This window comes from Balaenoptera borealis (assembly GCF_965194805.1).
Source record: "Balaenoptera borealis genome assembly, chromosome: 2".
In the NCBI taxonomy this organism is placed as follows: domain Eukaryota; kingdom Metazoa; phylum Chordata; class Mammalia; order Artiodactyla; family Balaenopteridae; genus Balaenoptera; species Balaenoptera borealis.
The window spans coordinates 84,528,329-84,555,017 of NC_138867.1; the positions used below are offsets into that span (position 1 = coordinate 84,528,329).

The 26,689-nt window shown below is 33.2% G+C and overlaps 1 protein-coding gene across 1 annotated transcript in view; it reads right to left on the reverse strand.

Moving 5' to 3' along the window:
* Nucleotides 1-3,234: 3,234 nt before the first annotated feature.
* SLCO6A1 (solute carrier organic anion transporter family member 6A1) overlaps nt 3,235-26,689 on the reverse strand; it is a 96,700-nt gene continuing 73,245 nt past the window's right edge. Inside the window, exons 7-10 of the mRNA XM_082380429.1 lie at nt 23,182-23,421; nt 11,610-11,736; nt 9,421-9,558; nt 3,235-6,176 (exon numbers count right to left, since the gene is read on the reverse strand). Of these exons, the coding sequence (XP_082236555.1) occupies nt 5,980-6,176; nt 9,421-9,558; nt 11,610-11,736; nt 23,182-23,421 (702 nt within the window). The 3' untranslated portion in view covers nt 3,235-5,979. The remainder of the gene's footprint in view (nt 6,177-9,420; nt 9,559-11,609; nt 11,737-23,181; nt 23,422-26,689) is intronic.

Genomic DNA, 26,689 nt, shown 5'->3' on the forward strand with positions numbered 1-26,689 from the left:
CATTTTCTACATAATGAACTTGTTCTTATATTTTATTTTCAGCCATATAGAGAGCAAGGTATGCATGTACTCAGAAGAAAGAATATTCTGAGGAATGAAGAAAAATCCCTTCCCTCAAGGAGCATAACATTTATTTGGAGTGATAAAATCATACACATAAAGGGATAACTAGCTACACCTAGCATGAAATAATCAGAGAAGTGTCTTTAGTTAAATGTTATAAGAGTTATATCAGACGGAAAAGAAGGAAAAATGGGTAATTACCTGGAAAAAAAAGTCTGATGCGACAAGAGTAAGTTTTTTTTTTTTTATAATAGACTTTATTTTTTAGAGCTGTGTTTTAGGTTTATAGCAAAAAAAAAAAAAAAAAATAAGAGGATGTACAGAGATTTCCCATATAAACTCTGTCCTCTGTCCTACACATGCAGAGGCTCCTCTGTTATCAACATTCCCCATCAGAGTGGTAGATTTTGGGTTTTGGGTTTGTTTTTGTAGGTCCTTTTCTTCACTTGTGTTTCCCACTTAGAGAAGTTCCTTTAGCATTTGTTGTAGAGCTGGTTTGGTGGTGCTGAATTCTCTTAGCTTAGTCTAATCCTAAGATAGATTACTTGCTAGGCTACAAAACAAGTCTCAACAAATTTAAGAGAACAGAAATATATCCAGCATTTTTTCCAACCACAATGGTATGAAACTAGAAATAAGTTACAGGAAGAAAAATGGAAAACACAAACATGTGGAGGCTAAAGAGCATGCTACTAAAAAAGAATAGGTCGATGAAGAAATCAAAGAGGAAATCAGAAAATACTTTGAGAAAAATAAAAATGGAAAAACAGCTTTCCAAAATCTATGGTATACAGCAAAAGCAGTTCTAAGAGAGAAGTTTAAAACAATACAGTCCTACCTCAAGAAACAAGAAAAATTTCAAATAAATAACCTAACCTATCATCTAAAGGAATTATAAAAAGAAGAGCAAACAAAGCCCAAAGTCAGCAGAAAGAAGGACTTAATAAAGATCAGAAAGAAAATAAATAAAACTGAGAATAAACAACAGAAAAGATCGGTGAAACCAAGAGCCAGTTTTTTGAAAAGATAAACAAAATGGATAGCCTTTTAGCTAGGTTCATTAAGAAAAAAAGAAAGTGGGTCCAAATAAACAAAGTAAGAAGTGAAAGAAGAGAATTAACAACCAATATCACAGAGATTCAAAAAATCACGAGCGAATACTACTAGAAGTTATATGCAAATACATTGGACAACCTAGAAGACATGGAAACATTTCTAGAAATATACAAACTTCCAAGACCAAATCAGGAAGAAATAAACAACCTGAACTGACCAAACATTAGCAGTGAAATTGAATTTTTAATTTAAAAAACTCCCAGTAAGCAATAGTCCAGGACTGGATGGCTTTACAGGGACATTCTACCAGACATATAAAGAAGAGCTAATACCCATCCTTCTCAAACTATTCCAAAAAATTGAAGAGGAGGGAATACTGCCGAATTCATTCTACAAGGCCATCATTACCCTGATACCCAAACTAGACAAAGACACTGGAAAAAAAAAGAAGAAGAAGAAAGGCCGATATCTCTGATGAATATAGATGCAAAAATCCTCAACAAAATATTAGCAAATTGGATTCAACAATATATAAACAGGATAATACACCATGATCAAGTGTGATTCATTCCAGGGATGCTAGGATAGTTCAATATCTGCAAATCAAAATTAAAAAAAGGATGAAATCACATGATCATATCAATAGACAAGATAAGCATTTGACAAAATTCAAAATCCATTCATGATATAAACTCTCATAAAAGTGGGTATAGAGGGAACATATCTCAACATTATAAAGGCCATTTATGACTAAACCCACGGCTAACATCAGACTTACTGGAGAAAAGCAGAAAAGCAGGAAGTTTTCCTCTAAGATCAGGAATAAGACAAGGAAGCTCATTCTCACCACCTCTATTTAACATCATATTGGAAATCCTAGTCACAGCAGTCAGACAAGTAAAAGAAATAAAAGGCATCCAAATTGGAAGGGAAGAAGTAAAACTGTCACTATTTGCATATGACATGATGTTATATATAGAAAACCCTAAAGTCTGCACAAAGAAACTATTAGAACTAATAAATGCATTCAATAAAGTTTCAGGATACAAGATTAATATACAGAAATCTGTTGCTTTTCTATACACTAATTATGAACTATCAGAAAGAGAAAGCAAGAAAACAATCCCACTTAAAATGGCATCAAAAAGACTAAAATGCCTAGGAATAAACTTAACCAAAGAGGTGGAAGACCCATACTCTGAAAACTATAAAACACTGATAAGGTAAATTGAAGATAATACAAAGAAATAGAAAAATATCCTGTGTTCCTGGATTGGGAGAATTAATATTGTTAAAATGCCCATACTACCCAAAGCAATCTACAAATTTAATGCAATCCCTAACAAAATATCCATCACATTTTTCACAGAACTAGAACAAATTATCCTAAAATTTATATGGAACCACGATAGACCCAGAATAGCCAAAACAATTCTGAAAAAAAATAACAAAGCTGGAGGTATCATGCTCCCTGACTTCAGGCTAAACCACAGAGATACAGTAGCCAAAACCCCATGGTACTGGTACAAAACACACACACAGAACAATGGAACAGAATACAGAGCCCAGAAATAAACCCAAACACTTATGATCAATTAATCTATGACAAAGGAGGCATGTATATACAATGGATAAAAGATAGTCTCTTCAATAGATGGTGCTGGGAAAACCTGACAGCTACACATAAAACAATGAAATTAGAACATTTTCTCACACCATATACAAAAGTAAAATCAAATGGGTTAAAGACCTAAATGTAAGCCTTAAAATCTTAAAACTCCTAGAAGAAAACAGGCAGAACACTCTTTGACATAAATCGTAGCAATATTTTTTTGGATCTGTCTCCTGAGGCAAAAGAAACAAAAGTTAAAAAATAAGCTATTCGGACTTCCCTGGTGGCACTGTGGTTAAGAATCCACCTGCCAATGCAGGGGACACGGGTTCTATCCCTGGTCCAGGAAGATCCCACATGCCGTGGAGCAACTAAGCCCGTGCGCCGCAACTACTGAAGCCCGCATGCTCTAGGGCCTTCGTGCAGCAACTACTGAAGCCTGCGTGCCTAGAGCCTATGTCCCGCAACAAGAGAAGCCCGTGCACCACAACGAAGAGCAGCCCCCGCTCGCCACAACTAGGGAAAGCCCACGCAGCAAAGAAGACCCAATGTAGCCAAAATAAAAAATAAAAAAGATAAGCTATTCAGACCTAATTAAACATAAAAGGTTTTACACAGCAAAGAAAACCACTGATAACTTACTGAATGGGAGAAAATATTTGCAAATGATATGGCTAATAAGGGGTTAATATCCAAAATATATAATCAGTTCATACAACTCAATATCAAAAAACCAAACAACCTGATTAAAAAATGGGCAGAAGACCTGAATAACACATTTTTTCTACAGAAGACATACAGATGGCCAACAGGCACATGAAAAGTTGCTCAATATCACTCATCACCAGAGAAATGCAAATCAAAACCACAATGAACTATCACCTCACACCTGTCAGAATGGCTATCATCAAAAAGTCTACAAATAACAAATGTTGGTGAGGATGTGGATAAACAGGAACTCTAATACACTGTTGGTGGGAATGTAAATTGGAGCAGCCCCTGGGAAAACAGTATGGAGGTTTCTTAAAAAAACTAAAAATAGAACTACCATATAATCCAGTAATTCCACTTCTTGGTATATATCCGAAGAAAACAAAGACATCTTAATAAATCTTAGCACAGCTAAATCTCCATAGCATTTTCACCCAGCATCACAGTCACTCAGTCCTTTGTAGGTTTAAATGCTGGGGCTCACCTCCCTCCTTTGAAATGTAGTTCCTTGAGGGCATGAATTCTCAGTAGAGAACAGTTTCATCAAAAATTTAAAATCTGATACTTAAAAGTGTCTTTGCAGCTTCTTCATCTGCACTTGCAGCTTCACTAGATATGTTAACATAGAAAGTGTAATGATCCTTGTTAGCATTAAAACATTCAAAACTGACTCCAAAGGAAGGTATTTCAATAGGATTTTTAGCTGTTTTGTTTTTTTTTTTTTAAGACTTCTTCTAAGGTCTTCTCATTAGTAGTGAGAAAGCTTCCTCTGATTGTTTCAAAACCTGCTAAATTGGTGTTAACCAGTGACTTTGGGTTATATTTTCTCTATCAATCCTCTATGAACTATAATAGTTTGTGACATAGAAACACATGGTCTATTGTAGCAGAAAGTTATACGCAAATTTAAGTCTTAACACTACTCTCCAAATTATTATAATCTTTATTATACCTTTGCTGGTTTGTTTTCCAAAAAAAAGCAAAAGAAAATATGTAGATATTTACACATACACACAGAAATATATTATAAGAACCTTCAAATTGGATCTGAATATTATTGTTTTACCTTATTTCCTAGTTGCATAAATTTTCAAATAATATTTTTAGACAATAGAATATTAAGAAAGAATATAAATAACCTGAAATTATTAATCTTTAATTCTAGATAAACCTATATTGTACATTGATGTTTAAAATCCTACATACATTAAAAACATATGAGAAATGCTTTATAAGAATGTACTTTATTATGCAAATACAAATCACCACAGATACATTTCTACTACTTCGGTAAACATCACATGGGATGTCCCTTTTCTGAAAGTAGGGCACAGCAACAGATCTTGTAGAATCTTTAAAGATTCTGTTTTCACACTCTGATCCTCAGATATTCTGCCATCCTGCTGGTTCAAACAGAGAAGAGTCAAACTGTCAAGCAGAGTTTCACATAAAGACTGGTTTATAGATTTTCATAAATGCATGTTAAAGTTAGGTAAGAAAAACGTACAGTAAGATATGAATACTCCCTGCTTCACACTTCCTTCTGCCAGCCAAGACCAATAGGGCAATGTCTGCCCTTACACATAGGGTCATTGACTAATGTAAATAACAAAGAAGAAATTTTGTCAGTTATTCATTCTCCCAAGAGAACAAAAGAAACACTGCAGAGAAGTTTTTGTTTCAGAACAATTTGATTTTTATTTCAATATTTGGAAAATTGCTATATAATTTGGATAGATGTAGAATCATGTATGAAATAATTATATCAAAATTTTTCTATAGAAACACATTTAAGCTTAAGAAGAATTCCACAAATGGTTGACACATTTTCTGCATCCGAATTTGAACATTTCTTTAAGTGAAATAATTACGATTAATCATAAAATTAAATATAAAAACACAAAAATGGATATCAACTTAGGTACCAGTAGTCTTTATCAATAAAATTCAAGTCAAGGTAAAAATAGAGAGGTATATGATCAAATTGAATTTTATGTCTACTAAAATTAAAGAAGCATGAAAATATATATAGCAAACTGGCCAATTGACCAGAGAAATTTTCTGAGGAAACCTCTCCATTAACAGAGATAAATGTTAATTTTAAAATGTCTCCTTTTGGAGAATAAATATGACCTTCATATAAATTTTTATTATATGAACTGGACTGGCACATCTAATATTACTTTGAAAAATTATTGCGAAATAAATATCCACAGCCCAAATGAAAAGTAATAAGAATAAACTATATGAAACCTAAGTAAGCCTACATAACCAAAGACCAATAACTAATATATAAGATATCATTGCAGTCAGAATTAACTTATGTGTATTTTCCCATTTCCACTTCATGCTTTTCTTTCAAAGTATTACCTTTCTATTGAAAGTATTAAATATGTATCTTATAATATCTTTTAAAAGTGCAAAACACAGAGACTATATTATTATATTTATACTCAAAATATAATAAAGCTTATAAGATCACATGAATCACATTCACTTATTAAACATGTAGTTATATTAAATCATTTTAAATTTTATTAATATTTAATAATATACCATTGATAGATTGACAATGTGTAATTCTTACATAATGATGATCCAGTTCTTTCCTTTTTTTTGACTTTTAGATTCTTCACAACTGTAGGCAGGACGTCACTGTTTTCCTGTGGTAAATATTTATATAGGCCAAATGCAATAGCAGTGAAGAAGATAGTAACTACTTTGCAAATAAAACCTGAATTCGAAAAAAATACAGCCATCAGATGTGTCAATTTATTTAGAGCAAAAATGTTTGTGGAAAGAGCCATTTACCAAAGAAAAGGTAAGTATATTTCATCTATAAAGGTACCAATTTTCCAATTGTAGAATGCAATTAATGACATAAACTTATGTCAAGTTACTTAAAGGATATTTTAAAAATATGCTTATAAAACCTTTTAGACTTCTTAAACAAATAGCCCAAGACAAATGCAAAGTGTGTTACTATTTCACAGAATGTATTAATTCTAAAACATAAAAATATATTTCTACTTTCAAAACTTAATTATCAGCAGAAACTGGAACCTTTTTAAACCACTTCATGCAGCTTTACTCCTTGAAATATTCATCATTTTCCAAATGCCAACAGAAATATTTTAGAAAAATTAATTGACTATGTAAGTTTTTAAATTCATTTTCATTTTTCAAGTTTCAGAAAGTTAATACATTACAGGAATTATATAAAAGTACTTGAACTTTGGATGCAAACAACCCTGATCATTAAAGTAAAAAATATTTTACAGCAACAATATCAATTATCTGACACTATCAATTATAGTGGTTTCAAAGACAAAATAGGAAACATTAATGAGTTATTTGTAATGATACAATACTTCAAGCATTTATTTATAACAGCTGAACACTGCAAACAACCCAAATGTCCATTAATAAGAGCATGAATAAGCTATAGCATATTCATAAAGTGAAACAATACTCAGAAATTTTTAAAAAGCACAAACTACTGCTATAGAATAGCATGGATGAATCTCCCAAAAGCATAACATTAAGCAAGACAGGTGAAAAACCCCACCAGCATGTATTGTATTCCATTTGCATAATTTCTAGAACAGGCAAAACCAATATATTTTAATAGAAATATGAAAGGGGTTTATCTGTGGGGGAGGGAAATTGACTAGCCAGGGGCATAGGAGAAATTTCTATAGCTTCTTTTGAGTGCTGGTTCCACAGGTGATTGATAGACTGATAAAATAAATTTTTTATTAACTTTTTTGAGTTGATAAAACTTTTGAGAATCTGATGAATGCTACAGCCTTCCTTTATAGAAGACATACAATTGTACAAACAGAATTTTAGGATTCCAAAAATATACTAAAGTTTAATGTGGGCTCCTAGGGCTCATGCATCCCTCTTGAATAAGCCTTGCTCTAGAGTAGTGGTACGCATAGAATTTTCTGTGACAATGGCAGTGTTCTACATCTTCACTGTCCCATAGAATAGTCAAATGTGACCATTAAGCAAGTGAAATTTGGCTGTTGATACTGAAGGACTGAATGTTTAATTGCATTAAATTAAATTAAATTTAAATAGCTATGTGCAGGTAATGTCTACCATATTGGACAGTGCAGCTCCAGGATCTCTCACATAGCTGTCTTCAAAGTTTACTGTGATAAAAATCACCTGACGTGCTTTATTAAAAATATACATTTCCTACCACTAATTCTTGGTATTCTAAATAAAGACCTCAGAACTTATATTTAGCAAGCACTCCAAGTGATTCTGATTCAAATGACTCATGGAATAAAATTTAAATACTGGTTTACACTAAATTGCTGCAAATGCATATTCCTATTTCAGTTTCCTGTATTTGCCCTTTCTGACTGTAATTCCCTATGTTCTGTATTATCATTATCCCTTTTAGTAGCTCCCTAGTAGGATTTCTAATAGTTCATCAATTTTCTCAATTATATGCCGTGTTTGAAAAAAGCTAAGCATATTACAGTTATATCTAAAATGAAAACTAAAAGGTTCAGCAGACTTTCTTAAGAATAATGCCTAGTTTTGTTGAATTATCTCTGAGAAATTAATTTTGACTTCTTAAATGCCATTTTTTACTTTTTAAATTTTTTTAAAGTTTATTTACTGTTCAGTATTGACTAATAAGCTCACTGGACAATTGACTTCTGATTTAGAAGGCATTGCTGAATACTGTTTATCAAACAGATATTTGTTACTGTTAAATATTAGAGTCTATCATTATGTGGTTCTTTGAATTACTGAACCCACTCAGTAAAATCACAAAACATATAAACACTTTTAAATATTTAGCACACCAAAAGTATCTATACAATAAAACCACTGAATGTTAATGCTGATTAAGGCTTCAGAAATTATGTAGTCCAACATCTTCATTTCACAAGAAGATCTAGTGAATTTCCCGAAGTAATACAAGCATATCTAGACTTTCCCCAACACTTTGACCATATCACTATAGCATCCCAATTTTCTATATCTCTTATTTATTCAACAATACTGAATGTTTGCTATATGTCGGCCCTGTTTTATCACTGAGCAAAAGAGACGATGTGAAATTTACATTTAAGTGGGGTAAGAGTATTTTGATAATTTTCAGTGGTGTAATATTTCTTTTTTAAATTATCCAATCTCTTTTACTGCAGAAATGGAAAGGGCCATAAGGTCAAGCAACTTAGTTGTATATGTATACAGGCAAAATTGTTTCCCAAATTGAAATTCTGCTAATCATCACCCTTTATTCAGGAATAACATAAAACAATTGTGTAGTTAATGCAATGTCTCAAATATTTACATCAGTTCTATAGTAATTTAGTTTCTAAAATATTTTGTATATAATAATATATGCTTATTTAATAATCAAAGTATCCATTTGTTCTTAGTTTATTATGACTATAACTTACTCTAAACCGTAAGGTTTTAAAAACAATTTTACCTAGAGTCTGTCATACAGAGTGAAGAAAGTCAGAAAGAGAAAAACAAATACCGTATGCTAACACATGTATATGGAATCAAAAAAAAAAAAAAGGTCATGAAGAACCTAGAGGCAAGACGGGAATAAAGACACAGACCTACCAGAGAATGGACTTGAGGACATGGGGAGGGGGAAGGGTAAGCTGGGACAAAGTGAGAGAGTGGCATGGACATATATACACTACCAAATGTAAAATCAATAGCTAGTGGGAAGCAGCCGCATAGCACAGGGAGATCAGCTCCGTGCTTTGTGACCACCTAGAGGGGTGGGATAGGGAGGGTGGGAGGGAGGGAGACGCAAGAGGGAAGAGATATGGGGATATATGTGTATGTATAGCTGATTCACTTTGTTATAAAGCAGAAACTAACACACCATTGTAAAGCAATTATACTCCAATAAAGATGTTAAAATTTTTTTTAAATAAATAAATAAAAACAATTTTACTTCTTGACATTCTTCAATAGATATCACTTACATACTCCTGCCAATAGGTAGGCCATTTTTGTCTTGTTATAGATCCAACAACTTCCAATGCTTCCACAGCGCTCAGTATCCCGAAGGATGCAAGAAGTTTCTCCTACTGTTTTAAAAATTACTGGTCCAGGTATAGTCCCTATGAAAAACGCAATGATTGTAAATTCACCATGAAAACACTGTAGGTTGGGATCAGAATGATTTTTATCCTAAACATAAACTTATATATTTAGTCATCATCACTGTAAACATATCATTTAAAGTTATCTAAGAAGTTGCTTATCAATAGGATTGTTAAAAACTGAAAACGTAATTGAGTGTTTTCGAAAATCCTTATCCCTGTAGATACAAAAAAAGCTAGCAGATTTTCATCTTCTTAGAATGATATGCATGTTGTTATTTAGTTGATGTCTCAACATTTTTGTTAATTTCTAAATGAAAAACAGGAGAAAGTATTTAAAACAGAGATACTAAATATTGATTTTGTGAACTCAATATACCTCCTAAGATTTCAAATTGTGAAATTTTCAATGACTGAAAATTTAGTTTTGAAATGCAATGTATGCCTGTTATGTATCAAGATATTGAGAAAATAACTGAAAATGTAAACGCTTTGGCATGTTTGTAGCAGCCCTAGCTTCAGAAGACCTCATATGCAGCGGAATAGTTGTGTGCTGCCTGAGGGAAATCTCTATATACTCATAGAGACATTTCCTCAGCAACAGTATTGCTTTCAGGTAAAAGTGAATGCAGTCTTAAAAATAAAATAAATAAATAAATGCCACTCCAAAGACATTAGAACTGGGTTTTCAGAACTAACATATCTAATGATTGACCATCTTCCTTAAGAAATTATCGGAGTGCTCATGCCTCATGACTTTTTAATTCCTGTCAAAGACCATTGCCCATCACCAGATTTCCCAATCTCAGTGAGTGCTGGTACTCTGTGTATAATTGTTCAAAGTGAAAAACCTAGGCCTACTACTCATTTTTTTCTATTTCCCACCATATTTTTTCTAATCCATGATAAACCTCTGTAACACCAACTCCAAATACACCTTGGATAAGTTGATTTCTCTTTTTCATTACAACCTCCAGAATCCAATTTAATATAACTCTGACTTAGACTTCAGCAAAAGCCTCCTTTTTCTTTTCCTCCACATTTATCTTTGATAAATATTTCTCCCTCCAGCAGCAGAGTTATCTTTTAAATGTAAATCAGATAATATCTACCCTCTGCTTAAATTCTCTGATGGCAAAACCCTGAAAGATCTAGAGACAGTTGTATCTAAAATATCATCACCTTATTCCACCCTCTCCCATTCAAAAATGCATCAGCCTCACTGGCTTCCTTTCTGAGGTAGGAAAATGTGCACTTGCTATTTCTTATGCTCCTTCCTCCATTAAGAATGCATCCTTATCCACTGGATCACTTTTGACCATAAAAATATGCTCTAATTTTTCTCAATTAAAACAGCTAATTTAAACCCTGCATATTGATCTAGCTATAGAACAATTTCTCTGATCCCCATTAGAGCCACACTTCAATTTTTCTACATTCTTGACTCCATTTATCATATGGCTTTCAGTCTTCAATCCAGTCTAATCTTGTTTCCTTACCCCACCGATAATTTTAATCAACTTCTTGAATCAGAGGTCCTAATATAGTCATAATGTGGATTTGAAAGCTATTTTTTGCATTTTAAGAAAGCCTGAAGTACACAGTGCATCACCCTCAGCAAAACCAATTTGTTCTTTGGATATAAATCTTTTAAAACATCAGATTCAGTGTCTTTGGTAATGAGAAATTTTTAAAGCACTAGTCTAGGTTAATGTCTCAAACATGCAAGCAATGTAAAATATAGTTTCTGTGCTTATATGTGCTTTGTTTCAGCTTACCAAACCACTTGTATAAGCTTGAAGAATATACTTCTGATCAAAAAGATTCTCTTCTAACTGAATATAATATTAATGCATATTATATATGACAGGATAGGCTTTACATTAAGTATTATCTTTTTACACTAAGTATTGTCTCCTAAATTCTGTAAAGCAGCTCCTCCATTCACTTGTTTTGTGTGTTTATCATAATTATTCATTTGAAATTCTAAATATACATGTTCACACATGTATAAATCAAAAAAGAAACAATTCAATTCAATGTAATAATAGATTGCCAAAAGTCCATACCAAATATTCTCAAAATCACAAAGGTCACACCCATGGCCAGAGAACGTTGTTTGTCAGATACAATCCTGCAAGCAAACAGCAATGATATCATGAAAACATCATTATTATTAGCCGTAGAGAATGTCTGCTAGGTTCAGGGGTAATTTTTTTCCCTGTGCATCCATTAGACTAAGGATCTTTGGCCAGTTGACAGAGTGCAATCTGGGTGAATTAACTGCAACTCTTCCCATTTTTCCATATTCTGCCCCCTGCCAACCAATTCCAAAGCTACTTGCGCTTCACTAGGAGGAAGCATTTATGGCCCAAACTCTCTGCCCCAGCCTTGGCTGAAAAAAATTTAGCACTACCTTTCATACTTCTCATTCTTCATTCTGTGGTGCACATCCATTGTTTCAGATTTCTTCCTTTTGTCCCTGTGAAACTTACTCTCTACCTTTCTCTACCTTGCTCTCTGCCTTGGGAGGCTGACCTAAATGGACTACATCAATAGGCTCTCTTGCCTCTGGCTACTGATTGGGTTATGCCAATAGGGTGCTCCAGAGTGAGAAAGGAAAGTGAAGTCAAGGTCTTCATTCCCAGACTCCCTCTCTGCAGTTACCCAAGTTGACTGGGTCACTAGGCAAAGCAGTACCCTCTACAGGTCTCTCTTCTTCCTACCCTTGTTTCCCTTTGGGTGTTGGGTAGTAACAGACCTGAAGTATTGCACTATACTTTGGGATTCCTTATACCCTGCCTGCATTTTAAATAGCCACTTTATTCAACCTTACTTGAATTGTCCTAATTTGAGGGTGCCTCTGACTTTTACCCTCACTATTCAAAAGTTAAAATAAATAAGAAATAACTTTCTCAAATATAAAGAATGAAGATTTCTGTATTTTGTATTGGTCAAGTATTTGTTTTAAAAAGAAAAATAATGTATAAACATCACATATTAGTATTTTGGAAAATAAACTAAAATACAACAAAAAATAATCAACCATTGAACATTTTAGAAAGTAAAGAACTAAAAGCTACATTTTAAATGGATATTTTTAAATAAATCCTATGCTTACCCTTTATTTCCTTGTTCCAGAACTTGAATAATAAACAAGTGTGACCAATATTGTCATCCAAAATGACTCAATTTATTAAAATGTAGCATATGTTCAGTATTTTATGACTATTTTATAAAAAGTGAGATAATTCCACCTGTATCAACCTGGTAAAAATATATGTTCTTTCCTCAAATATTTACTACTAGGAAATGAAAACATATTTACCAATTCTTAAAAGATAATGATGTTTTTAAATGAAAAATAATTTAACTTTTATTATGAGCAGATTCATTAAAGACATATAAAGGAAGTAAAGTGTCACATTTTAGAACCACACTTTAGGATAAAGTTTTTGGTATAAAATAGAAATGTGGGTCATATGCCTAACTAAAATTGAGTATTCTGCTTCATTTAGCATAAGCAGTTTTTTTATATGCAGTATGATAATGGTGTTCTCTGAAGTATATAAAGAGCTAACAATAACTCATAATTATTAACAAATATTTATGTATCTTCAGTTTGATTATAACCTTCTTTCTGATATACAAGAGAAGATGAAAAGATGAATGATTCTCATAATTTTCCAAAATCAGTTAAATGAACAGCAAAACAAGAAATAATATTCATAAAACACAATTTTTTAGTGAAAAACATTACTATGTTTTAAGAATAAAGTAAATTTTTTTGGTATTTTGTCTAAGGAGTAAGGCTATGATGGTATGGTTTAAGAATTTCATGGAATAAACAAAATATTGGTTAGTACTCTTCCAAGATGTAAAAGACAGCTTCCAATATCTCTCATGACTTCTAAATATATATTTTCAGTCCATATCTTTCTTGAGTTCTAGACTTAAGTTCCTATCACACACAAAAGTTGCTCTTCCCCTGGTGCTCCCTGTCACAAGAAATGGAATCATCACCCATGCAGTTTTCAAGCCCAAAACCTGGAAAGAGGCATGCTTGAAAGAGTATTCTTTTCCTCATTCACCACAGACAATCAATAATAAAATACTGTGATTTTTATAAATAACTTTTTATATCTCTCTCTGATTTTCTTCATCTCTAATTCCACTGGCCTATTCCAAGCATGTATTTTTTGCCTGAAGAAAATAAAACAATTTCCTAACTTATCTGCCAACAATCATTTTTATCCCTGCAGTCCACTCTCCACATACAGCCACAGTGATTTTTTTAAGGTAAAATTCTGATTATTTCACTAACCCACTAGGAACCTTCAATGGCTCATCAGTCTCATTGCATGCCACCTCACACCTTTTGCCTTTACCACCCTCTTTGTTTACGACATTCTATCATACAACACTCTTATATAGCTATTTCTTGCACTCAGAGTCAGAGTCTTTGCATACATTGTTCCCACTGTGTGAAATTCTCATCCCCCATATTTTAGGGCTTAGCTTAAATGCGATTTCTTTCAGGACACCCTCTCTGAATCCTCAGAGAGGGGATTTAGATTTAGATTGTCCCATAATTCTCTCTTGGCATGCTTCTACATTTTCTTTGCAGTATGTTTTAATATTACAATTGAAAACTTATTAGTGAAACTACTTTTTTTTTTTTTTTTCTATCTTGCCACCCTCCAAAGTCCATCAGAGAAGCAGGAATCTGGTCACTTCTGTTCCTCTTTTATTTCACCTTTTTCTCTTAAAGTGCTCATCCACCGTCTTGTTTAAATCCATGGTAACTATCACAGGTGAGAATACATACACATATTAAAATAATGATGGATGGGGGCTTCCCTGGTGGCGCAGTGGTTAAGAATCTGCCTGCCAGTGCAGGGGACACTGTTTGATCCCTGGTCCGGGAGGATCCCACATGCTGCAGAGCGGCTGGGCCTGTGCGCCACAACTACTGAGCCTGCACTCTAGAGCCCATGTGCCACAAGAAATAAAAAATAATAATAATAATAATTAATTAATTAAATAATGAGGGATGGAAGGGAAAGAAATGAAGAACTAATTTTTCTTAATGATCACCTTGATGGAGCGAGAACTGACAAATCATGATATTGATACTTTTCTGTTTAGACTTAAGCCTCACACAGCTTCAGATTTCATCAGAATTCTCCAGAGGAAAAAGAATGGTGTCATTCTTGGCCCCATTTGGTCACCAGAAACTATGCCAGTTTGCTTGCCCCCTAGTGTGACACTACCTAGACCTAGTCCATGTTGTCAGCACCTAGCCCTCATCAAGAATTGACAAGAATGTCAGGGACAGCTTTAGATCCCTATTTCATCTCTAAAAGCTTCTGCTCTCTCTGGAATTTTAATCCCTCTAGTCCTCTGCCACTTTGTGCCTTTAAATATATGATTTTTAATTTAACCCAGCTTTTCTAATTATCCTCTGTAGGAGCATTGGCCTGCAATGCTATTCCATCCTACACCACTTCCATGACATTATCACTTGATAATGATTTCACAATTTATGTATTTGGCTTTGACTTTTATTGTACTTTTAAAGAAATTAAACTGTTGAATTTGAAGTATGATTATATTTTGGAAAGCTATACAAAGAGCACATGCTGGAGAGACATGCTTGCTTATACCCCTGCTCTCATCTACTCTCATTTCTATCCCACACCTTTAGGTTATCATTTTCATCACTTTCTTGTTTATACCTTCACAGTGTTTCTTTATGAAAATACAAATGATTATAAATGCATACCGCTATACTCTCTTTTTTCTTCAGAGGAAGTAGCAAACTATTGGGTCGGCCAAAAAGTTTGTTCAGGTTTTCTGTAACATCTCATGGAAAAACCTGAATGAACTTTTTGGTGAACCCAATATACTGACTGTTCTGTACCGGATTTTTTCATGTTACAATATATTCTTAAGATCCCCTCCTATATGAACATAGAGCTCCTCCCTATTTGTTTTCACTTTCATTATATTACATTGTGCAAAAATGAAATCATCTACTCAACCTGTCTGTTACTCTTTCACACTTAGTTTTTTCCCAGTGTTTGTTGTTTCATGTATATATTAAATACACAATATGTGGTTGTATGTAATATAGATAGCCTTACGGATGTAAATATATTTTTTTGCAGGATATCTGCAAAAAGGATTTCAAGAAGTACAAGTGCTGGCATAAAGGGTAAACATATCTGCAATTTTTTTAAGTATTAAAGATACTCTTTTCATCAGAGTTGCACCATTTTGTGCTCTTTCAAGCAATATACGAAAGTACTTTTTTCTATACAGCCACATAAACAGATCTATTATCAATGTTTTATTCCTGTCAACTAGGTACATAAGAAATACTATCACATAAAAATTTTAAATTCTATGACCTTTACTGTAGATATGGCTGAACATCCTTTCATATTTGTATTTGTATTTTGTTGTCTTTGATGCTTTTCCACTTTTCTATTGGGATGTTAATCTTAGGAGAGCTTTACTTATTAGAGGAATATACTTATTATATTCTATAATCTTTTATAGAATATGAGTTGCATAAATTCATTGTTGCTTCGCTTTTGACTTTGCTTATTTTTAATTTTATGGAGTAAAATTTATCAGTCTTTCCCTTATGACTTCTAGATTTTTTTTTTAAGAAATTCACGTTCTTTTATTTATTTATTTATGACTGTGTTGAGTCTTCGTTTCTGTGTGAGGGCTTTCTCTAGTTGCGGCAAGTGGGGACCACTCTTCATCGTGGTGCGCGGGCCTCTCACCGTCGCGGCCTCTCTTGTTGCGGAGCACAGGCTCCAGACGCGCAGGCTCAGTAATTGTGGCTCACGGGCCCAGTTGCTCCGTGGCATGTGGGATCTTCCCAGACCAGGGCTCGAACCCGTGTCCCCTGCATTGGCAGGCAGATTCTCAACCACTGCGCCACCAGGGAAGCCCAACTTCTAGATTTTTAGTCACAGTTACAAATAGCTTCCCCTTTTAAAAATAATAATGAAATTAGCTGATATTTTTACCACTTGTATTATTTAATTTTTTTACATTTAAATCTTTGTCCCATTTGAATTTTTCCTGGTGTATCATATGGGCTCTGGATATAATTTTTTCCCCAAAGTCTATCCCCATTTTACCCAAACCACTTTCTTAAAAGTCCATTTTTGATGCACTTATTTAGAATTTTACTTCCATTATATTAAATTCCTATATGAGTTGAGATCTGTTTCTAGACTTAATGTCAGTCTATTCATAAATCAATATTATATTTCTTCAGTGTTGAGACTTTATGGTGCATTTTAGCTTATGAGGCTAAGCCTCTGTTATTGTGTTTCTTTGTTTCAGATTCCCAAGCTACTCTTGCTTATTTTTCCATAAAAACTTTAGAATCAGGTTTTATAGTTCAATAATTCCATTAGTATTTTCATTATCACATTAAAATTATGAATTAAGTTAAGGAGAACTGATATATTGGTGGTGTTAGGTCTTCCTAGTCAATAATATGAGATATATCTTTTCAAATTGTTCAAGTCAGTTTTTGTGACATTCAAGTGTGTTTCATTTTATTTTGAAACTATTTTTATTTTGAGATTATTACTTATTTTGAAACTCACAGGTAGTTGTAAAAATAGTACAAAGCATCATGTGTACCCTCACCCAGCATCCCTAACTGGTGAAATCTTATATAACTGTAATATAATATTAAAACCAGGAAACTGACATTGGCTTACTGCTGTTAACCAGACTACAGACCTTATTTTGTTTTTATTTTTCAGTTAATATACGTTAAATTTTTTTAACTGAATTTGTTTGTGTGTGAGTGTGTGTGTGTATAGCTCAATATATCTGCTATTTTTTATACGCTGTTACCTTACCAAATAGTTAGCTAAATGTACTGGCTATTATTTCTTTTTTTCTTTTTTTATAAATTTATTTTTGGTTGCATTGGGTCTTCATTGCTGCGTGTGGGCTTTCTCTAGTTGCAGAGAGCGGGGGCTACTCTTCAATGTGGTGGCTTCTCTTGTTGCGGAACACAGGCTCTAGGCACATGGGCTTCAGTAGTTGTGGCATGGGGCCTCAGTAGTTGTGGCTCACGGGCTTAGTTGCTCTGCGGCATGTGGGATCTTCCCAGACCAGGGCTCGAACCCGTGTCTCCTGCATTGGCAGGCGGATTCTTAACCACTCTGCCACCAGGGAAGTCCTATTATTTCTAATACAATGTAAAAAAAACTGGTAATATTGCTCTAGGAAGTTTTACTGTGACTGGGTAGACAAATACTGGAGTTCAAATGTCACCAAAAGTGAAGGATCCTATGTTTAACATACCTTTCAATCAGGACCTCTTGAAAGACTATACTCTAGGGTAAAAGACAATCTGAAAATTGATAAGGTCTTTTAAAAACTTAAACCTCTCCTTAAATCAGCTAAATTCCTGCTTGGTTTACAGGGAACTGTTCATATTCTACCTTCCTTAATAAAGCTATTGTAAAATATTTTTGGAGTTATTAATGTTCAGAGTCTCTATTACTTTTAGTACACAAAATCTCACATGATTAAAAATAATTATAGGAGTTATAAGAGACAGAGTCAAGAGAAAAAAAATGAAATTTAAATAGTACTATAGAATATTCAGATACTAGATATCTGACAGACATTTTAAATTTAGAGGATTAATATGTCCAAGAAAACAGATGACAAGATAGAGAATATTATCAGAGAACTAGAATCTATTAAAAAGAAATAAAATTCTATAACAGAAAAGTACACTAATTATAATGAACTCATAGGTGAATTTAACAACTAATTAGACATAGGGGATGGTAGAATTAGTAAACTAGAGTACAGGTAACTGGAAAAGCAGGTGGAAATATTATTAATACATAAGAGTAGAGATCAGTGAAAAAACTTTAGTCTGAAGCACAGAGCATAAAAGCAAATGAAAACAGAAAGTAAAAAAGAATAAAAGATACATGGATATAGTGAAAGGTTTACAATATGTGTAACTGATATCCAAAAGGTGAGTAGATAAGGAATGGAGCAGAAGCAATATCTGAAGAAAGAATAGTTAAGTATTTTCCAAAACCAATGAAAGATACTGTGGTAGATAATCACTCAACATGGCTTATCATTGATTCCTCTTTTCCCCCGATACATGCTTGTTGCTCCTGACATCAAGAGATGGAATCTAATCACCCTCTTTTTGAAACATGACTTTTTTGACAAATAGAATGCAGAAGAGTGACATTCTTGGACTTTCAGCCTAGGTCTAATGAAGCCTTGCAGTTTATGCCTTGTACCTTATGCCTGGGTCTCTTAGAACACTAAAACTTGGGATGTTCCCTTTTGGAATTCTTGCACTTTGTTAGCAGACGTTTAAGTTACATAAAGAAGCCTCTATGACCAATCAACAGCCCCACCTAGGCTCCTAGCAAAATTTAGCCTAAATTGTCAGCCATCTAGGAAATCTAACCCAGTCATGCTATCAGGTAACTCAAATGTTATGTGCCATCTGACCACAAGCTCAAGAGAAACCTTAAGCAAGAACTACCCTGTTGAGCCCAGTCAACTCACAGAACCATGAAAGATAAGGATAAATTGTTGTTGTTAAGTGATTAAATTTGGGATGGTTTGTTACTGTTATGGACTGATTTCTGTTCCCTCCAAAATTTATATGCCAAAATTCTAACTCCCAGTACTTTGGAATGCCATCATATTGGATACAGGGTTTTACAGAGGTAATTAAGTTAAAATGAGGTCAGTTGGGTAGGCCCTAATCCAGTATAACTGGTGTCATTATAAGAAGAAAAAATATGGACACAGACATTCACAGAGTGAAGACAATGTGAAGACTCAGGAAAAGATAGCCATCTACAAGCCAAGGATATCTGGAACAGACCCTGCCTTCATAGCCATCAGAAGGAACCAACCCTGCACCAACTGTACACTTCTAAATGACACATGGCTTAAATGAAAAATACATTGAAAGGCATATTTGAATTGAAAGTATGAGTAAAAATATATATCAAGACTTCTGGGATGCAGCTAAATTTATACTTGGATAGAAAAGGCATATATACCAATAGACAGAAGATATAGGTGAATAAAATAAAAATACTAAAAACATAGAAGTAAAATGATAGAAATTATAAAAATAAAAGCAGAAAGATTTGTTAGTCACACACACACACACACACACACACACACACACACACACACACACACAGACATTCAATTTTTAATTTAAAACATTCTCACAAAGAAATTCTAGGCCCAGGTACATGACAAGTGAGTTCTTCCAAAGATTCAATTTAAAAATAATATCATACCTCCATAAATTAGTCCAGATATTAAGAGAAGAGGAAATATTTCTCAACTTATTTTATGAAACCAGAGTAACACTGATGCCAAAGCCTAACAAGCAATTAATAAGAAGGGAGAATTATAAGGCAACCTTATTCATGAATATAGATGCAAAAATTCTAAACAAAGTATCAGCAAATTGAATCAAGCAACTGACTAAATCCAATTTATTCCTAGAATAAAGTAGAGGTATCATATTGCAATCATTTTAATAGATGCATCAAATGCATTTGATAAATTTTAAAATTTATTAATTAAAAAAAAGTTTTAGTGAACTAGAAATAGAAACAAACTGGCTTATTTTGATAGATGGTACCACTACCACACTTAAGGGTAAATTTACAGCAAATTTTATATCTAACAATAAAATACCAAAAACCTTCATCTTGATGGGCATAAAAAACAAGTATACCATCACTACTTCTATTCAACACTGTACAGGATATCTTAATCAGTGCAAGAGAAAAAAAATGTATAAGCGTTAGAGAAGAAGAAATAAAAATCATTATTTGCAGATTGTGATTATGTACTGTGGAAAAAGGAACTTCAGAATGTAGTCAGTATTGCTAAGAGAGCTCTTTAAAATGGAGCTGGAAGGCCATTAAGGAAGCAGGGCTTATGCACATCCTCACCAGCTGGAACTATGAACTTCTGAATTGGGCCAAACCACAAATATTCCAAGAACTCTACAAGAAAACCTGCAACCTGTCACAGTAACAAACTTTTCCCTCCCTCTAGTGGTAGCCTTTAGCAACCAATCATGTAAAGATAAAAATAGCTTTGGCTTGCCAGTACCAATCATAATTCTTTTGAAACAACTTTTGCAATCTTGTTGGTTTTTTTGCCTTTATAAACCCCTGTTTTTTATCTCCTCCTTGGAACACATTTTCAACTCTTGCTCAGATCAGTGTCTCCTGAATTGGAATTCTCAAACGCCAAATAAAGCCTTTATTTCTTTGCAGCTTTGTTGTGGTGAATTTTGTTCATTATTACATAGAAAATCTGAAGTAATTTACCAACTAACTATTAGAAATTAATATGAACACAGTCGCAGAATACAAGGTCAAAGCAGTAAGAATGAATTGCATTTCCTTCATACCAGTAATAAACGACTATTTTATACTAAGTTTATTGTTTTCCAAAGTTATGTATTCATTTGTAGATGGTATTTTGCTGGCACTTTTTTAGATCTGCTATGTCTGGACCTCCTAGGCATTTTGCAAAACTTTTTTCCCATTCTTTCCAAAAATACTCTGCTTTGACTTATCTACCTCGGTCCTACTCCCAGAACTTCCATCTTAAGGTACAACCCTCTCTTCCTGAGCAGAAATATATGCTGGAGATATTTGAGATCTGTCAATCCTGAGACCCTCTCCGCATTCCCTGTTATTCTTTGTAACATCTTTATGAATCTACAAGCTGGTTCCTTGTTCTACTTCAATTTTGGCAATATTTATATGCAATTACAACTCTGTCATTTTTTGTTGATCTCATAATTATACTGAAACAACAGTATATGTGTGCATGTGTGTTTATGTGTGTGTGCATGCATGTTATATTTTATTCTACTTATTGCTCTCTACAGTTACCAGGAGACATGAGAAGATTCAGAACTAGACTTCTAGAATATTACTATGATCTTTCTCATCTCACTGCTGAGAATATTTGCTCAGAAGTTTCACACGAGCTTTAAATAAGGCATGCTCAACATTGTACTGATTATGTTCAATCTGAGCTCTCTCTTCTCCTTGAATTTCTTATCTCAGTTAATGCATTATCATTCATTTAGTTCCCCAGACTGGACAACTGGACATAATTCTAGATTTTTCCACATTGTATACCAGGAACATCAAATTAATAACCTTGCCCTTTGATCCAAACTAAATATTTCTCTATTATGTTCTATTCTCTCTATCTCTAAATAGAGATAAATTCTAAACTGGTCTCCTAAGTACCTTCCTTTGTTTCCAGTTTTCCCCTATCAGCTTCATCATCCACACTATCTTCAAACTAATCTATCTAAAACACATATTTGATAACTTTTACTTCTGAGGTTTACTCTTTTCAATGGCTTCCAGGTACATACAGGATAACATCATTCATGTTAACATGTCAAAGAAAGCCTCCCATGACCAGGCCCCTACCAAGCTCAAATCTCCCTGTCCAATTTACAATCATGCTACTCTTGTCATAACAAACTCCTTGCCAAGATATTTCACACATTTTTGCCTCTACTTTTCCTACTAATTTTTCCTGTTAAGAACTTGCCGCCAGTTTGCTTGCATTATGAGAAATCACTTATCTTCACAACTCAAGTTGAAGTGCCACACTGTCTATAAGCATTTCCAAATCATCCTAGATAAAAATGACCATTTTCTCCACTTTGTTCCCAGGTCAATCTGTACAAGCTTTAATCAAGGCATTTCTAAGTACTCCCTGCACTCCTTTTTATGTGTTTTTCTCCCCCTAGTAAACTCTAAGCAGCTTGAAGGCAAGGTCCATATTTTATTAGTTTTTGTAGTTTCAGTGGCAGATCTAGGTGAATAAGTAAAAACCTGCTTCACTGTATTGATATGTTAAAGTTTTGTCTCCCATCTAAACTGCAAGTTCATTGAAGTCAGAGACCATATGTGCCCAACTCAGATTTTTTTGCATATATTTATTCATGTTTTTTAGTCTGTTTTCCTAGGGGACAACAAATTGCTCCTGATGACCTAAAGGTTTATGTTAGCCTTTTGAAAAAAATAATTTGAAAATAATGACCAATTATTCTGCTACTATGATAAAAACAAATGTTAAATATATCTCATATATTCAGGAAGAACAAATGAATAACAAATGTTGGTTTAAGTTAGAATAGTAATAAACTTATGTATTGAAATTCCAAAATTCTAGAAGTTATTTTGTTCCTTTGTTGATGACACTGATGTTTTCTCATAGTCAAACTGGTAATATAGAAGTAAATAGTCAATAAACATCTATAACCAATGAATCAACATTGTAATCACATGTGTTATAATTAAGATTTTTTTCCTATATTTATGAAGTTTTCAGGTGTGTTAAATTAAGTAAATAAATTTAGTTTTAAGTTAAACTAAATGTTATCTATATACATACTTTATGCAAATAAATTAGTTAAAATAGAGAATTAAGCATATACATGAATTTTGAAAATATAACAATTTTCCCCTCTAGCAGTTGCTATCTTGAAACAAAAGCATAAATCATTTACTACAATATTCTAAAACCTTCCTAAACTTGTCTTTCATATGTATTAAATGAATAATGATTATGAATAACATATACACACCGAAGGATGGTCAGGATGCTTGGTATACCAGCAAAAGCAGAAAATACAATTGTAGAAAAGATAAAAGCAATGAACAAAGGTAATTTATAGCACTTTGAATCACATGTCCCATGTCTAGCGTCAATAAAATCACCTTGATTATCTGAGGTTGTTAATCCTTCTTTAATGCAAGAACAATTGTAATATGTCTATGAAAATGAAGACAGGAAACAATCTTTTAGAAATATAGTCATAAGACAAAAACTCTTATAATTGTAAAATAAAAATTAAATCAATAACTGCAGGGAGACTAGGCAGTTTTATTAGTAAATATCCTTATATTAAATCTGCCATTCATAATTTACAAATGAACCACTAATGATAAATAAGATCAAGATATTTTACCTAACAAAGAATTGTATATGTGTATATATAATTGTAGTTACTTAGGAAAAATTCTATTAACTTAAGGAATTTCACTAAAAATATTTACATTTAATTGTACAAATAATTGTTGGAGAGAGATATAGATTAAGGACAAATAAGGAAAATGTAATGAATAAAGTGGAATTTTAGCTGGGATTTGAAATACGGAGTTACCCAATCGTAGACAGTTTTAGAACTATGCTGCAAAGGCAAGACTTTATTTTGTATGTGATGATAACAGGGCTGTTATCTATTAGGCAGAGTAGGCACAGTGTACCTAGGAATCACAATACTTTCAGAACCAAAAAAAAAAGGTTTTAATTTTAGTGTCTTTTAAAATCAGAGAAAAAATAAATATCATAATAATGAATATATTATAATGCATCCAGCCTGGATCATATTTGTCTTTATGCCAATGCAGTTGTACATTAAATCAATCTCTCTCTCTCTCTCTCTCTTTCTTTTTTTAAGTGAAGGAAAGGGTTTAAAAAGGCAAAAGTGCCTAAAGCCAACATAAGTCATAATGTAGTCCCTAATGGGAACGAATGAAAACTTGGGGTTGTTATGTTATTATTGATAACTCAAGGAAGATGAATAGGTGATATTTTCTAAGAAGAACTAAACAGAGTTGGAGATACAGAGACCAGTTAGCAATTTGTTAATCTATTGAAAAGATTCTAAATTAAATAATAATAATAATTTTAAAAATTCAGTAGAAATATTAAACTAAGTTACCAGTGAAGGAATAAGAGGAAATAAAGATGGCTTGAACCTGGGTGATTCAGAAAATGATGGTACAAAAACCATGTCGTTGTTTAGGGAAGCTGCTAAGTGGTTACTGGATATATTAAACAAAAATAGAAATATCTAAATAGCAAATCATTCATTCTACCATATTTTTTTTGTAATGCCTATGTGCCAAACATCATTCTAGGTATTGTGAAAACATAGTAAGCAATACAATAGAAATCCCTGCCCTCATGTAGGAAATTTTTTACTTGCATGAGATAGGCAATTTTTTTAAAAAAAGAACCTTTAATGGAGCACATGGTGATGAATACTATGGAGGAAAAAATAAAGTAAGGAAAAAAAACAGGGATTATAGGGGTGAATTTAGCATGATCAGGTAATGCTACAATGATACAGTGATATTTGAGCAGAGATTTGAAGAAGGTAAGGGAGTGAGCCATGTGGTTACCTGAAAGAAGTATATTCCAGGTGGGAAAAACAAAACAGAAATTGAAAAGCCTTGGGACTGGAGCTTGCTTGACAAATTCAAAGAAAAGCAAGGAGAAAAATTTGGTTGAATCAGAGTGAACATGAGGGAAACTAAGAGAAAATAAAATTGGAGTAATGAGGGAAGGATTTATATAGAAACTGGTAGGTAATCGCAAGAGCAATTTAAGAACTTCAGTTTTCATTCTTAGTAATGTGAAACCATTAGAGGGATAGATGTATAAATGGCATTTTTTAAAAGATCACTCTAGCTGATACATTGAGGCTACTGAACTGTGCAAGCAAGGGTAAAAGCAGAGAAAACAGTTAAAAAGCTCTTGAAGTAAGATGCAAGTCATTGGTGACTGGGGCCCGGGTATCAGAGAAAATGATGAAGATAGTCAGATCTAGCATGTATTTTGAAAGTAGATTTGAAGAGTCCTAGGGTAAGAATGGTTACCAGAAGGAGAAAGTCATATGGAGAAGGCCTCCCTGAAAGAAATTAAGACTTGCAGGCAAGGGAGGCAGTGAGTCCATGGCTCAGAGAGGGAACCAAGAAAATAAACACAACGACTTCACTTTTTCCCCCCATCTTTCTGACTTTCTATCAAGACTCCTTATTATCATAGTCTATATGAGAATAGATTATATATGATAATAGAACTCTCATCCTATAGTTTGGTCTCTTGGAACAGTGAGGAGGGTAGAGAAGGTGAAAAGTGGATCTGGAGGTCAGAAAAAAGATATCGAGTACAACAAATAATTGCAGACCATAGAACCTAAGATGACTAAGGGGAAAAGTGAAAACGTGAAGAAAGTTTAGTGAACAGATGGTAGGATCACAAGATATTAGGCTCTGGAAGGGCTGAAGAACTGTAGAGTTATATCCAAAGAGATACAACCAAAATGGGAAAAATTATATTAAAATGAAATAGTAAAATATATTAAAATGAAATAGTAAAATATATTCAATTCAAATAATAAAAGAAGATAGATCTAAGTCTACCATATCAATAATTATAATAAATGTCAATTGTCTAAAAACTCCAATTGAAAGACAGACATTAACAGAATTGAGGAAAAAGCAAAAGCTTATTATACCTTGGCTACAGGAGACACTTTAAACATAAAGACAAGAACAGTTGGAAAATAAAATGATAGAAGTAAGATAAACCATGAAAACAGCAAGAAAGCTTACAGTGACTGTTTAATATATAAAACAGACTTCAAGACAAAGAGTATTATCAGAGATAGAAAGGGACATTTTGTAAAGATAAAAGGAACAATTCATCAAGAAGCTGTGACAATTATTAATGTGTATGCACACAATAAGAGGGTCTAAAATACATGAAGTCAAAATAAAGAGAGAAATAGACAACTGTATAATTATATTAAGATATATTTTTCATATATAATGTTTAGGATTTCATATATTATTACAAGGTATGCAAAATGACAAGAATAATTGGCTTAAAATTAGAAGAACAAATATAAGTAGACTACTACAGATAGTAGACTTAATAGCAATAACTTTAAATAGTTATGATTAATATTTTCCAGAAAATAGAGGGTAAATGGATAAAATATCTTAAATGATGTGGAATTTCACCAGGGACTTGGATTCTACAGAAACATAAATGTTAGAACGGAAAAACACAATGAGTAAACTTACAACCTCAGTAATGGGTTTAACAACAAAGCAGACACGGCAGAACACAGAAATAGTAAGTGGAAGACAGGTCAACAGTAAATATCTACATTTAAACAAACAGATAAAAGGAGATGCAAAATAGAGAAAAGAGCAAAAGAGTATGGGGCACAGTGGAAAGGTCTATT